The sequence below is a fragment of the Populus alba genome, chromosome 9, assembly GCF_005239225.2.
Source record: "Populus alba chromosome 9, ASM523922v2, whole genome shotgun sequence".
NCBI classification, from domain to species: domain Eukaryota; kingdom Viridiplantae; phylum Streptophyta; class Magnoliopsida; order Malpighiales; family Salicaceae; genus Populus; species Populus alba.
In genome coordinates this window covers 4327656-4343983 of record NC_133292.1, presented here as the reverse complement: position 1 = coordinate 4343983, position 16328 = coordinate 4327656, and the positions used below count along the sequence as shown (strand labels likewise).

Below are 16328 nucleotides of genomic sequence, written 5' to 3'. Positions count from 1 at the left end.
AGAAGTTCCCGACGATGCCTTTCCCTCCTTCAAGTCTATGTTGTTCTGATGTTTTCTGTGCATCACACTATATCCATCAAGGCCTTACAGCTTGTGTCCTGTGGCCATCCTAGTGTTTTTATTTGGATAATATCGGGATGGGGAGGCAAAGGGACTGGCAGCAAATGAACTTGAGCCACGTAGCTCCATGTTATCTATTTTGAAAAATTTGGCACCAGAAGTTCAAATTCGCCATTTTGCCATGTTGAGCTACTAGAAAATGACATATCTTCCATGGATCATGCAAGAGGTAGAGCTTCAACCCTTCATAAATCTGCTTGGCCCACGCAAGCCGAGAGAGACATTAACAGGAGAGCTCAGACCCCTTACAGCATTGATGATGCATGATTGCCATCCAAAATATCATGTATTTATCGACCTCTAGCAATAGTCCATAAAAATGTAAGCACCACACACATAAGACATTGATGGCAAGAAACCTCTCCAAACCCTTTTCTGGTCGCCAAGTTAAAATTGCAAAAAGCATACCCTAAAACTACATTCTGTGTAGCGATGAAATACAACATTTTGACAAGACAACAACTGGGGCCGTTAACCATGCTTTGTGAGCTCGAAATATGTATTGGAAAATAAGAGAGAATTTTTTTTTGAAAACTAGGCTTTTGAGTGAGAAGTAAATATTGAGCTTGGAATCCCAATAGTGTAAAAATTCTTAAAACTGCCATTTACACTCACGGTTTAAATGTTTACAAGGGCACTCCTTGGCCAAAATCCAACATTATTATAAAATATCAAACTTTTTAATGTATGACTTGAAACTCATGAATATACTTCCGAGCCCATTATTAAAACAGTGAATCAATTTATAAGTTCTAGCAGCTACCTCTTAAATTTACAAATCAAGAACGCACCAAGTTTAGTCAGCTTAGGAGTAGAAAATGTACACCATACTAAAATCAACAAGTTTGTTTTAGAAAATTGCGTCTGCATTTGAAATAAAATACAGACACAATAACTGTTTTAATAATTCCATACACAGTTTGCTATGTATGGAGGATTCATGTATATATTTTTTAAAAATTACAAGTTTTTAAAAAGCAGCTTTTCAACTGCTTTCCACAAACCTATAAAACACTTTCAATAAAGAGTAAATATTAATTCATTCTTCATTGAACATCCATAAATAGAGTTGTGAACTCCACTGTTCCAGCTAGACTAGATCCGATTCAAATCTAAATGCATTGAACTGGATCCACTCCAGTTTAAAAAAAAAATCAATTTTTATTTTTATTTTTTAATTGTATTTTATTAAAAAAATCAAAAAAAAATCATTTGATAACATATATTTACAGAATTTTGATCGCAATCCCAATTTTATTATTTAATGATATTTTACCTATATTATTGTGCCTTAAAAAAACATGAAAAATTATCCTTGTTGGATTATATATTTTATACGTGATGAAATTACACACAGTTTAATAAACAATAAAAAATATTTAATATTAGTATTATTTATTTCTTGATATAATAACAATAATTAACCCTTTAATATTTAAATTAAAAACCATCAAAATATAATATATATAATATATAAATATATATATATATATATTAACATCAATTTAAAAAATATTTTTTAACTAAAACACATTAAATTATTTTTTATTCAATCTACTTCATAATTTTTTTCAAACCACAATAATTACTATAATACCGAACCCTCTAAATGAACTACTGGAGTTAACTTAAAATTTGTGTATTTTTGTTTGCTAAAAAGGCCAATAATAATGGACGGAGAGAGTACCAAAAGTAGTGACCAAATACTCCAATTTTATATATCTAATTAGTAATCTATGCTCCATTGGTAGTCAAATTCCTAGCAAACATTACTCTAGCAAAAACATTTAAAGAAAAAAAGATCACTATAAAGCTGCCTTAAATAACAATCAAATGAAGAAATGAACCTCCACATAATTTAAGTACTTGCGAAAATTTCCAATCAACTTAAAGTAGCTACAAAAAGGTCCTGATTTGAATCAACAGAACACAAGTTGCCCGACTTATGAAACGAAAATGAGAGAATCAGGCTCATCAATCATTTTGTGTTCTTAACCTAACTTTCGCAGGGAGTGTTCTCCCACAATTTGGCAATCAATGACCAAGCATCAAGTCGGAAAAAGACTTCAAACTAAATGTGGCTCTAAAGCCAGCATAACACAGCAAGCAATACATACTGCTTAGAGTAACCCTAAATGCTCATCATTAAGTCAACAAAAGAATGCTAGACGAATGAAATATTATATCTTCTAGATCCCAGTACAAGCGTATAGTATGCATGTATTGTGTGTGATTGCAGAAACTATAATGAACACCTCAGCACAATGGTTGGCAAAGGTAAGAAATCGTAAGACAATGCCAGTGAAAGTCAGGTCCAAAACAGCTCCCAAGGGCTCACACCCTCACGAGTTGTCCTAATGCCATAAAATCTTTTATATTGAGAAGTCAAAAGGTAAAAGCAAAATACAGGCATAGAAAACAACAAACACAATTTTACAGAATATATCACTGCCACAAATAAAATAGTAGCCAGGTTACCCTCACTAAGTCAAATAAAATAATTAACAATGGATAAATACCGACAACCCAAAACCAATTAAGCTAATTCATGAATGAGAGATCAACACCTTCAAAATGCAAGGAATAGTTCATACAGAGCTAACTATTGCATATATATACACGGCCATTTTTTTGCTATATACATCAAGCAAATATCAGATCTGGACAAGACGGGCCCAAGACCACAGCACCTGGAGAATTTTAGAAAACAAAGTCCCAGGAACAATGCTCAAGCTGTCATCTACACAGGTCAGACCAAAACACAGTGAGAATGCAGCCAACAAAAACAAGAGAAAGTTCAACAATAGGCAGAGTTATCGTAAGACAGGCAATACAGAATGAAAACAGTTCACCTGAATCTTGCTCAAATGTGAATCTGCACATGGTCTGCTCAAGCAAGTCATCTAGCTGACAGTAATTTCATCTAACAATCGACCAGAGAGTCAATTCAGTATCAACTTCGTATTAATTAAGCTGAACCTGAATCTTGCTCAAAAGTGAATCTGCACATGGTCTGCTCAAGCAAGTCATCTAGCTGACAATAATTTCATCTACCAATTGACCAGAAAGCCAATTCAGTATCAACTTCGTATTAATTAAACTGAAATAACCTGTAGGTTCGCTTTTCATCCTAAGAAATAGTCACTTAATCTTGCACACCTGATCTTACAAATGTGTGGAGCAACACTAGAAATTGCATTGTCCCACAGAAGCTAAGAAAAACTATTTTTGTAACTAAGTCTAATAATTTAAAGAGAAAACAATATGAAAATCAATCTGTTAAGGCAATGCTGCATTCACATATATGTTCCGTCAACATCTATGTCACTGTTAAAATCCACTAAAAAAACAGATTCCCAGCCAAGGGACAACATTTATTACCAGAAAAACTAGCAGCAAGGTCTGCATAAAGGTGCACTCAAGAGAATAGCTCAGAAAATCCTCATCTATCCATTTCAGCTGCCACCAGGAAACAGAGACTACATTAAAAGGTTACACAAACAAAAAAAGAAACCCCATCCATAGCAAAAGCTCCTAGCAAATATAAAGAAAAGCTTAACATGATTAAAGTATAAAGCTTAATATTCAAAGCTGTAACAAATTTAGCGATTGATGCCCTTCTTCGCTTTAAGTGATTCAAGAGCCTTCTTCCTTAGCTCAATCTCAAGTTTTTTCTGATCAGACTCTATCTCCTCATCATCACTTGGATGGGACTCCCTCCTGCCAACATGTTCATCAGAAGATGAGCTGGCATCATCACAATCCTTCAATTTTAGCTTCTCTGCACGCCGTTCCTCCCTCCTACGGCGTCGCTCCTCACGCCGTCGATGCTTCTCCTCCTTTCGCAATTTCTTTTCTTCCTTCCTCCTCCTTTTAGCCTCTTTCCTCTCTTCAATTTCAGAACCATAGCTGCCATCATCATCTGAAGCCACTTCAAGCCGATGCGACCTTTTATGCTTTGACTTTTCCCTCTTTTCTGCTCTATGCTTATCACTTTCCTTAGAACCAGAATCCTGTGCACCACTGCCATTACTATGATGGACTTTTTCAGCTGTCACTGCTGCGGTTTCTGATTTGGGATGTTTATCACTATCCTTAAAACTGTTTAAGCATGAACGGTCTTTCTCGTCCTTGTACAAAGTTGGAGATTTTTTTGCATCAAGATCATGATCAGCGCCCCTCCCAGAAGACTTCCCACTGTAAGGAATGTGATAGACATCAGAGCTACTAGTTGGTTAATGTATGCACACAAATGGGGTAGGGGTAGAAGAACAAAAGATGTAGAGCAAGAAACATATACATCTTTATATCCTGGTCTTTCTTCCTCGAATCCATGTTATCTGGATAGTTTCTGGAATCAGTAGTCTGACGACCGGCTAATCTTTCAGAAGATTGCTCATCCTTGTAGTGAACCTTCACAGGAGAATCTTTCTGCTTGTTAATGTTAGAAGGATGTATAGATCGTTTCCATGATGACCTAGAATAATAGTCCCCACCCTCCCTAAAAACAGAGCAATCAATTAAAGTTATAAACCAACCAAAACATTCAAAATACTATCACAAAAAAGATACACGAATGAACAGAGAATGTCTAGCTCAAAATCTAACCGAGTGTGACCAGTTTCTTCATGGTCTTTGCTAGTTTCTGGACTATCCTTAAGAGGTTTCCTCCCTCTTTGTTTCTGAGGACTTAAGCTACCATCACGTGTAATTTGCTCTTTTCTTTGCCTGGCAGGACTCTCATATGGACTAGGGGACCTTCATTAGCAGCCAAAAATTGTAAACATGTGTATAAAATAACTGCACAAGTGATCAGAATTCTGAAGATAACTTCACGCTATATTTTTTAATGAAAATAAAATCACCTTCCGTCTTTGCTGGCACTCTTTCTTGCAACTGGTGGGGATTCTGGCCGGAGTGGGGACCTCTCTGGTGAAGGAGATAAAGCTGGCAATCTATTGCATAAATCTTTCCGATCCTTCTGACCTCTTTGTGGTGACCTTAAAGAATTTGAGGAACGGCGTGGAATAGGCAACAATTTTTGTTGTAATCTGCAATATATATTTTCACTATTACAGATCTGGTTTCAATGTAAACTAATTAACTTAAAGAGGATTTTCTCACCAAGGAAATGAACATACCTAACTCTTTCTCCAGGAGACTGCACGGGTGATCTGTGTTCCTTTGGAGATTTCACTGGAGAAGGGGACCTATGCTGGACAGGAGATGGAGAGCTTGAAGTGTAAGGCGAAGGAGACTGACGATGAGGAGATGGAGATCTCTTGCGTGAAATAATAGATGACCTATGTTGCATAGGAGAAGGAGACCTTTGATACCCCCGACGTACAGGAGATGGTGATCTGCGTCGTAAGGAAGGGGGTGATCTACGACGACGAGGTGAAGGTGATCTACGTGACACGGGTGAAGGTGATCTACGCCTTAAAGGCAACGGGGATCTACGGCGCATAGGGAAAGGAGATCTACGGCGTACAGGGGAAGGGGATCTATGGCGCCTCATAGGTGAAGGGGATCTACGACGCCTAATAGGTGAAGGGGATCTGCGTCGTCGAATAGGTGAGGGGGATCTACGACGTCGAATAGGTGAGGGGGATCTGCGACGTCGAATAGGTGAAGGGGATCTACGACGTCGAACTGGTGAAGGAGATCTATCATGCAAGGGTAAGGGTGACCTGCGTTGAAAGGGAGAACGCAATCTACGTCGTATAGGGGATGGTGACCTATGTCTTAAAGGAGATCTAGATATATGCCCGGAGTATGATGATTTCCTCCGAGGTGGGGAGGGTGAATCTCTGGGTGAACGCCTTCGACGAGGAGTAATTGAGCGCCTTCTTAATGAGCGCATTCTATCAGAAGATATGGAGCGCTGCCTTCGTGCTTCAGGTGATCTAGACACACTTCTTGACTTATGCCTGCAATTGAGGTATGCATACATAAAGTTAGGTGTTGTGATTAAAAATATGAAAGGGAAAAACGAACAATTGAGAAAAGATACAGGTAAATCATGCAATCCATTTTACTATTATATTTAGAAATGTTTGCATGTGGCATGTTCATTTGCACCTAAATAAAATGACCAAAACAGGAAAAGAAAAGGAAGAGAAACTCCAAATTCAAGTAATTAAATGATGTGACTATAATATTAATGTTGTTGCATAAAAAGACATACCCTGAATGACTTCTTGAATTTAAAATTGACCTGCTAGTCCTAGAAGGTGAGCCTCTGCATAAGACAGCCCAAGTTATTGGTAAGCTAGCTCATCCTCTCGAAGCGAACCAGGAGGTATGATCAAATATTAAGATGGCAAGGAAAATTACCGAGGAGATGAAAATGAACTATCAGTCGAATGAGGAGACCTAGAAGCCCTGTAAGAGATTTATCATTAGTATTTCACTACTCCAATCTTGCCCAAAAAAACACATGGATACACATGCAAACTGCATCTCATCCAAAAGTAACGCTAAGGTAAGAAAAAATTTGCCCTTTTTGGAATAATTCCTAATAGATAAAACAAATGTTAGAGCTCAATTTTAGTTTCTTCCAACTAGTTAAGTAGAATTTTTGGCTATTTCATCATCATTGGAGAGAATTTTTACAAACATATAATTGTTTTAGGTAGGAAATATACAGCTTGAATCAATGTTGGATTGCTTTGTCTATGCAAATCTTGACAGTTGTTCTTGTGCCCATGTGCAATGTAACCAAAACTTTAAAGGGTGGGTCTGGGGTGAGCAAATAGGGAGCTATGTGGTCTTCCTTGTATATTAACAAGAAAGAATGGTTACCCCAGGTATGGAGCAGCTGCAGCGTATCAACCAGTCAACTAGAGTGTTGAATTCTTAGAGCCCCAGGCATTTCATCATGTTGAAGCACAGTTCTGTAGAAACCACCAAGATTTATGCTATGATATAAGCATTAATGAACCTTGCGTGCATGTCTTGGGATAGGTTCTAAATCCAATCAAGGAAGATGAAAATAAGTGCTTGTGCTCCATGAAGCATCCAACAGCATTTTACACTAAGCAGAATTCTTAGAGGTTGCTAATTTGCACTGCTTTTTTCACCTTAGACGCGTTATAAACAACATAGTACACCCTATACAGTCACTACTAACACAAAAGGGAGGAGGGAAATGAGAATCAATCATCCATAAAGTACCAATGAAATGCACTATGCAACTGATCTTCCAGAATATAAAATGAGCACTTATTTAACATGCTCCTGAATCACATCAAGATAAAAGCTTGTGCAGAAATTTACCAACGTAGGTTAGGTTGAAGTCCACAATAATGCAATATTTTCTGCTATAAATTTGTAGAGATTGAAGAATGAAGAGTCTACGTTACCATGATAGGCCTGAAAAATAATTCATACCCTGCTCCTTAAGAAGAAATTTAAAAAGATAAAATAAAACTCCTAACCTTTTCCTTCCTCTTGCACCATTCCTCATGTCAGTTTCTTTCTCATCCTCAGCATGACCACTTGAACCCTTAGGCAGCATGTGCTTTGAGGCTGGCTCCATAGCATTATTGGCTTTCTTTTCAACCTCAATGTCCTACAGTAGTTTGAGGTAAAGGACATGAACCCAAATAATTGCAGAAGCTAGCTGAGTACCATGAAAACACAAACTAAAGTTAAAACCAAAAACCCAATTCTAGGGAATCCAACTCCAGCGTGAATGAGTTAGCATTACCATCTTCTTCAATTTTTCCCTCTCAAGTTCTCTCATCTCCTTCTCAATCTCCTTCTTCTTCTGGATTTCATTTGCTATCCTATCGACCTCTGCCTGCAATAATCCATGTTAACAAAGTAAGTAAAGATCCATTCTGATATTGAATGTCATACCATCATGACTTGAGAAGCATTTCAAACCTGCTTCTTCCGTGTTTCTTCTTCTTTGGCATCCAAAAACTGTTGAGGAACACCACTTTCATTCTTCTGCGCACTAAGAAGAAGTGTCCAAAGCTCTTTCATAAACTTCCCAGTGTTTTTCTCCATGAATCCTGTAAGCGATATTTGAACCTCCTTCCCATTCACTTCCTGCATCAATACAGTATACAACAAAAAAATATATATGATAACTAAACCACACTTGACTATTGTTAAGAAACAAAATGCCTAACACCAAATGAACTCTCAACAATTCTTTAGGCAAGTATTGTAAAATTATATTAGCAAAGAAGGAGGATCCACGCGTGCAGTATTCAATTGAAAAGCGAAACATGAACTATTTTCAGACACTAAAAAAAGTTAGGTTAATTGCAGAAAATCAATAATACCTTTCCATCAAGCAGGCCATAAATGAAGTTGATAAGAACTTCATCTTCAAAGCCGAGAAGCTCCGTCACTCTAGTAGCAATCCACGGTCTAATAACATCCATCTTCATTTTCCTCGTATCCACCTAAAAATTTGAAACAACTTAGATAATTTCAACCACAAAGGATTCAGCAACTCAATTGACAAAAGAAAACGAACCAGATGGTCCAATTCGGGAGCGAACTTCTGCGACTTCAACAGCTTCGCTTGCTTGTTGGAGAATCGAGTGTCTTGATCAGCAGACGTGCCCTAGATTTAAAAAAAAAAAAAACAAATCAAATCGAATTCCAAGATCTGGAACTGCAAATTCATATTCGGATCTGAAAAGAGTGAAGCTTACCCGGAAAAACCCGCCCGACATTTTGTTTAGGGTTTTGATGGGTAAGTAGCTTGTGTTTGGCTAGAGAAAGATGAAGGAATCACTCCTATTTTAAAGATTATGCAGTTCTTTTTTTATTTTTCATTTTAATTATTATTATAGGACAAAGGAGAAAAGACAGGAAAAGCCTTCTCTTACTGTCGGATTCTCATTCTGATCTTGCGCTCCGTTTGGATAATTGGATTTTAATAGTTGAAATAATTATGAATCCAATTCAGGACGGTTTTGTTTATGTGGTTAAATTTCTTTTTCAAATTGTTTTTTCATGTAAAAGTATTAAATTAATTTTTTAAATTTTTTTTATAATTTTAATTTATTAATTTTAAAAATAAAAAAATCTAAAAATATATTATATTGATATATTTTTTTTAAAAAGCTACTGAACTTTTTAAATTTTAATCATTTTTATATTTATTTTTTTTTGTTTTGAAAATTATAATTTACATTTTAAACTTTGGTGTCATGTAACCGTTTATATCCTAAATTATTTTATAAGTTAGTTACATTCATGTAATTTTTCAAAACATGAGAATAAGTGTAAAACAACTAAAATATAGAATGATTAAGGTATTTTTTTTCTTTTATTTATTAAATAAAAAGCACTTTTATAAAAGTATTATGCATCGCATTACTAAGCACACATTTAAACCAAAACAAGGTTGGTTTGGTTTTATGTTTTAACCATTCAAGCCATGCAAAAAAATTATCCAATCAATTGATTTTTTTAAAAAAAAATAAACTAGTTGAGAATTATCCAAGATTTGTTAAATATTATTATAACTTGCCAAAAATCAATGCATTGTGGTAGTTTTTTATTTTATGTATTTTTGTTGATAAGAAAGAAAGTTGTGAATGTTATGATAAAGGTATAGTTTGAACTTACTTTAAAAGGGTAAAACTTGTAAAGATGACTTCAAATTATAAAATTTAGTAAGATGTGTCATAATAGGAAAATTTTATTGAGCGAGATCCACTCAATCACTTAATGTTCAAGAATAGCAAATAACAAAGAATAGAGACTTTTACTCGAACACCTTTCAAAGGTAATCATTAGGTGCCTTAGATGATGTGTAAAGACTGCTTTAGACCTTGAATAATAAGAAATGAGGAATTTAAAAGCCAAATTTAATAAGGACTAGCTTGCTAATACAAAGATGGTGAGAATTAGTGAGCATTACTACATGATCTTCAAGATTAAAGAGGCATTGAGTAGACTGATTCAAGATATTTAGGCCAAGACAAGTGTTAAGACTTCAACAAATGATAAACATACTTTAATTAATGTAATCAATGAAAGATATGATAATGGGACTTAAAAGGAGGAGGCAGCAAACACTATATTTTCTTGAGTTGTAGAGTATTTATAGAGCCAAACACAAGGCTAATGACTTTTTTTAAAGGCATTTTTTGTTACATGCTTGCATTGAATTCTGGGCTTTGTTATTTTAATTATTATAAAACATAATTTATGGTATGTGGTCTTATGTTCAAACCATTAAGTTTTAAGTCTTCAACACTATAAATACCATTTTAAAAAGGAGTGTAAGGTGTTTTTTTTAAAAAAAAAAAACTTTCATAAATGAAAATATATGTAGTCGAGAATATTCTCTTACTTTGGTTCTCTAACGAATTGAATTGACTTATTAAAGAACAACTATCTTTATGGCATCATCTTATTCTTCACATTCATGAATTGTTATTTGTTGAGTGCGGGTTTTAGATTTCAATAGTGTTGGCGTTTAGGCTCAGGGTAATCTCTGAGTCACACTTCCACACCTAATTTCTTGGCTTTTCAGGAGTTGTATTGTTTGTGTATGGGTTATATGACTTCGTGATCATAGGGTTTATAGAATTTGGTATTAGTACTTGGCTCCATTAATTAGATTATATCCTTATGTTAATTTTATTTTTTTCTCTTGTTTCGTATCAAAATACTTGTTCTAGTCTTCTTTTCTTAGATTCAGTATAAAAAAAATTAAGTATTATTTTGATTTGTTGTTATCTCTCAACATATTAGTAGCATAAAAGCAAAAAAAGAAAGAAAGAAAGAAAGAAAAAAGTCATTCAAAAGATCAATTTTTAATTTTGCTGCAAAAAACTAAATAAGGGAAAATTGGATAAAATCAATTTAGAATTAGCTCAGACTTGATATTCTAGTTATTAGAGTACTAATCATGCTATATATTAAATTTGGAGTCATTTAAACATTGTTTGCTTTAGGTTCCAAATTCAAGTATTAAAAGGGTTATTTTGTGTCAATTTGCGTCCATGTATAAAAAGGACTCAAAATTAACTCAAAATTAAAATTCTATTTACTAGGATTCTAATCGCGCTATATATTAATTTTGGGTTTATTTGAACATCGTTTTCCTTAGGGTTTAGATTTGGGTTCAAGTTTGTTATAACGAGTTTATTTTATGTTAATTTTAAAACTTATTTTGTTTCTATTGATTTCATATCTTTTTGTATACTATCATCATATTTATATATTTGTGTGATATTATCATCATATTTTTATATTTGTGTGATATTTACATTATTTTCGTATATATTTTTTAATTGTTTTCAAGTTGTCCATTTTTCATACAAACTCACTTATTGCTCACGAGACTGTAATTGTAGTTTTATTTTTGCTCGTTTTCATAATTTTCTTGCTTTTGGAATCATTTTTATTCATTCAGATTATGTTTTTTAGTTGTTCTATTTGGTATTAATTCCAATTTTGCAAGAGCCAAAAGTAGGTGAGATGAGAGGAAAAAGATATAGTGAGCATATTAAAGTGAAAAGCTTGATACTTGAGCAAAACACGAGAGGCATAATGATATTTTAACATTACTAACCAATTTTTACAAGAACAAACATTTCAGGTTAGAACAGTCCACCAACCCCTCCTTAGGGTGACATAAAACTTCATATTAAATGCGTAATGCAGATGTTGGTAAAATATACAAATGGTGTTAGGAGACATGAGTGACAAACTTGAGAAGGAGTGAACAATAACAATAGAGTTGAATGTTGATTTTGGTGATTTTAGGGAGGATAGTAATGACTTTGGGGATGGAGGTTTTGAGGTTGAGACTTTGGGATAGAAGAAAGGTTTTAAGCAAAGAGTGCAATTTGGCCAAAGGAAAAATTTTCATAACATGAGGAACCATGACGATATGGATCACTTAGACTTTATCAAACTGAAAATTCTTAATTTCTAAGGTAAAAATGATCCCAATGCTTATTTAGAGTAGGAGAAAAAGGTTGATTGATTTTTTTTTTATTACCATAGCTATTTTGAACAAAAAAAAAAGTGAAATTATTGGTCATTGAATTTATGGATTACGTATTGATTTGGCGAGATTATATCATTATCAATAGGAGAACGAATAAAGAGCGACCTATAAAGAGATGCGTGGAGATGAAAGTATTGATAAGGAGGCATTTTGTTCCTAGTTGTTATTATAGGGATCTATATCTGAAGTTACAAGGTCTGACTCATGATTCTAGGATAATAAATGAATGTCACAAAGAGATAAAGATAACAATGATACATTATAATATTATTGAATATAGAAAAGCCACTATGGCTAGATTTTTTAATTGATTGAATATGGACATTGTTAGTGTTGTGGAGTTACAACATTATATGAAGTTAAATGATGTAATACATATGACAATAAAGGTGGAGAGATAAATCAAGAGAAGGGGAAACGTAATACCATATATCAGTTTGATATCTCTTTCATTAGCTTAGAGGTTGAATCTAAAAAAAGAAAGGGTTGCTTAACCGAATCCCTTTTGTACATATTAAGATCGAACCATCTAAAGCTAAGAAAGAGACTCATAAGAAAGGTAAAACCAATTCACAACCTATATGTAATCGTGATATAAAATGTTTTAGATATTTGATGAGTGGACACATTGCTTCTCGATGTCCAAATAAAAGAACAATCATCATAAAGCATGGTGAGATTAAATCTAAAAGTAATAAATTTAATGTTCATGAGATGTCACCTTTAGGTGATTGTAGTGATATGGAGATTTCATATCCAGTTGAGGGGGAGGCTTGGTTATAAGGCATGTTATGAATGCATAAGTCAAAAAGACTGATGTAGATCATTAAAGATGTCACATCTTACACATTGGATGTCACATCCAAAACAAGGTATGTAGTATGATAATTGATGGAGGCAGTTGTGCTTATATCAATAGAACTACTATTATTAGGAAATTGAATTTGAATATTGTGAAGCATCTTAAGCCTTATAAATTATAATGGTTGAATGAATGTGGTTAGATGAAGGTCACTAAACAGGTGTTGATTTCCTTTGCCATTGGTATGTATTTTAATGATGTTATGAGTGATGTGGTTCCAATATAGACTAGTCACTTACTTTTAGGATGTCCATGATAATTTGATAAGAGGGCTATTCATGATGGTTTTAGAAATAAATACATCATTATAAGAGATGATAAAACCATCACTCTTGTACTTATATATCCAAAGCAAGTATACGATGCTTAATTAAAGTTGCAAAAAGAATGTGAGGTTGAGAAAAATGAAAATTCATTTAAGGATAATGATGGGAGAGTACCATCAAATTCAGCTAATTTTAAATCAATAATTAAACTGGTTGAGAGTGGAGGTAAAACCTGATGTTTGAAGAAAGTAAGTGTGAGTAATGATCATTGTGTGGAAAAATTAAAGAAAGAACCAAATTTATATGCAAGAGAGGGTGATATCAAATATATATTTAATACTAAAAAACCAATAATTTTCATTGTGTGTAAGAAGGCTTAATTTAACGTTAATGGTCTCAATCATGTTGTTCCTAGTGTAGTTGTTTTTTTAATGCATGAGTTTTGATGATGTATTTATTGAAGACATTTATAGCTGATTACTACCATTGAGGGGGATAAAACATCATATTGACCTTGTACCTGGAACTCTAATTCCTAACCGACCAATCTATAGAAGTAATCTCGATGAGACAAAAGAACTATAAAAGACAAGTTAATGAGTTGATGATGAAGGGATACATTCTTGAGAGTATGAGCCATGGTGTCATGTCAGTTTTACTTATGCATAAAACAGATGAAACATAAAAGATGTGTGTTGATTATCGAGCCATCAATAACATAATGGTAAAGTATAAACATTTAATCTCTAGGTTTGATGACATGCTTGATGGGTTACATAATTTTCTCTAAATTTTATTTGAAAAGTAGGTATCATCATATTAGGATGAAAGAAGAGGATGGGTGGAAAACTACATTTAAGACTAAGCATGATTTGTATGAATGGTTAGTCATGTTGTTTGGACTTACAAATGCACCTAGTACATTTATAAGGCCAATGAATCATGTGTTGCATGCATTTATAGGTAAATTCATGGTTGTGTATTTTGATGACATCTTGATCTATAACAAGAACTTCAATAAGCATTTTAATCATTTGCATAGTGTACTTAATGGATTGCATAGTGAGAAATTATATGTTAATCTTAAGAAGTGTACCTTTGCATGGAGAAAATTATGCTTATTGGATATATTGTAACTGCATAGGGTGTCGAGATGGATGAAGACAAGGTAAAGGCCATCTAAGATTAGCCTACACCTAAATTTGTGACTGAGGTAAGAAGTTTCCATAGTTGGCTAGTTCTATAGGAGGTTTATTAATGATTTTAGCTCACTAGTTGCACCGGTCACTAAGGTTGTCAAAAAGTCGATTTTAAATTAGGTACTGAACAAGATAATGCATATAACTTGTTGAAAGAAAAACTTTGTTTAACACCTTTAGTAGCTTTACCTGACTTTATAAAAGTTTTTTAGGTTGAAAGTGATGTGTCAAAAATATGTATTGAAGCTGTTCTAATGCAAAAAAAAAAAACGATATATTACTTATTTCAACAAAAAGCTCAATGGTACAACATTGAACTACCCTACATGTAATAAAGAGCATTATGCATTGGGGATAACTTTGGAGACATGATAGCATTACTTATGGCTAAGAGAATTTGTGATTCATTCGAATCATGAATCATTAAAGCATTTGAAAGGATAAGGTAAGTTGAGTCGATGACACACAAAATGAGTGAAAGTTATTAGAACATTTTCAATATTTTAGGTGACATTCTCTATTCTATCTTGATTGTCAAGGACGGAAAGATGATGCAAATGAAGTTCAGGATTAAAATGCAAAAAAATTTGAAAAAAAAATGAAACATGATGGATTAAATGAAACTTTTGCATGCTTTTTGTGGAAGAGTCCTTTTGTTTTTTAATTTATGTCAATTTCAATCCTCTATCTCTTAATTGTTCTTAAAAACAAGGAAAAACTCTATTTTTTAAAATTGATTTTTAATTTAATATTGAAACATTTAACAACATGTGGGGTAAATTAGAGAAAATATTTCAAAATACATCCAAACACATAAAACCATGGAACATTACTTAAAAGGATAAAATTAAAAAGAAGTAAAGTTTTGATGACCAAAATGTAAACCTTGCACAATATAAATACCAACATTTTAAAAGTGGACAAAAATGTATAGTAAATGGATAGTTATTTGTGTGGGTGAATAAAGCTTTTTTGAATTTGAATAGTAAAAAGAAATGTTGTTTTAATTGTTATAGTTCTTTGACCCGCGCTTCACTGCGAGTCGAATAATATTTTTTGGTAAAAAAATAAATAAACATGCAAGTTTCCTAAATGCATTTATTTTTACAAAAAAATCCTAATATTAAATTAAAAAGCCTATGTATTCATTTAATTAAACAAACCAAGAACCATCTATGCCAATAAATATATAAAAAAGTGTTAACATGTCTATTCAACTCGCTTAACTGTAGGTCAAATAATTTTTTTTCAATGCAAAATAATTAATATGTAGGTGTTATTAACATGTTTTTTGATATCGAGTAAAAAATATAACCGTAAATTAAAAAAAATCAATGTTTATATATAATAAAATATAATAAAGATCATATTCATTAATAAAAACATGTAAGATCTCAAGTTCATTTTTAACATATTAGAAAGATGGGATAATGTTGCCATTGTTACAGTGAAACATCATTTTCTTAGTTTTTGTATAATAATTGTTTTTAAAAACAAAAGTGTAAAGATAAAAAGTAAAACACAAATTATAAAAAAATGAAAATAAGAACAAAAAGAATTGTATAAATAGACTAAATGTAAAGTAATAAATACTCAAAGTGTAAAGAACAAAAAATAATATATTTTTTTTTCAAAAAGACATGTAAAGAAAAAAAAGAAAACCTGAAAAAATGTGATAAAAAAATTGTGATAAATAGAACAAGTATAAAATGATAAAAATATCATGTATGAAGAGAAAAAAATAAAAAAAATAAATTACAAACTTGCAACTGCTCTAATACCCGCTACAGTAAAAAAAATTTGGAGAAAATTTTAACTGTGCCATTTCCAAAATGAAATTGGGTTTCCTTAAATTTATGATAATTGTTAATGGTTTATGGCTAAAT

The 16328-nt window shown here is 33.0% G+C and overlaps 1 protein-coding gene across 2 annotated transcripts; it reads right to left on the bottom strand.

Annotated features, from left to right (window-relative positions):
* Positions 1 to 3385: 3385 nt before the first annotated feature.
* Positions 3386 to 8943, bottom strand: LOC118034660 (uncharacterized). Of its 2 annotated transcripts, XM_035040005.2 has the most exons (13): positions 8796 to 8943; positions 8615 to 8704; positions 8418 to 8540; positions 8011 to 8178; positions 7832 to 7924; positions 7560 to 7693; positions 6457 to 6504; positions 6308 to 6361; positions 5262 to 6050; positions 4986 to 5171; positions 4729 to 4878; positions 4421 to 4621; positions 3386 to 4317 (listed from the first exon to the last, which is right to left on the bottom strand). In XM_035040005.2, the coding sequence occupies exons 1-13, from the start codon at positions 8814 to 8816 to the stop codon at positions 3723 to 3725; spliced, it is 2652 nt and encodes an 883-aa protein (XP_034895896.1). In that variant the 5' UTR covers positions 8817 to 8943; the 3' UTR covers positions 3386 to 3722. The 2 variants fall into 2 exon arrangements, with proteins under 2 accessions (XP_034895896.1, XP_034895897.1); XM_035040006.2 differs by lacking the exons at positions 8011 to 8178; positions 8418 to 8540; positions 8615 to 8704; positions 8796 to 8943 and having other exon boundaries at positions 7560 to 7744.
* Between the last annotated feature and the right edge of the window lie 7385 nt (positions 8944 to 16328).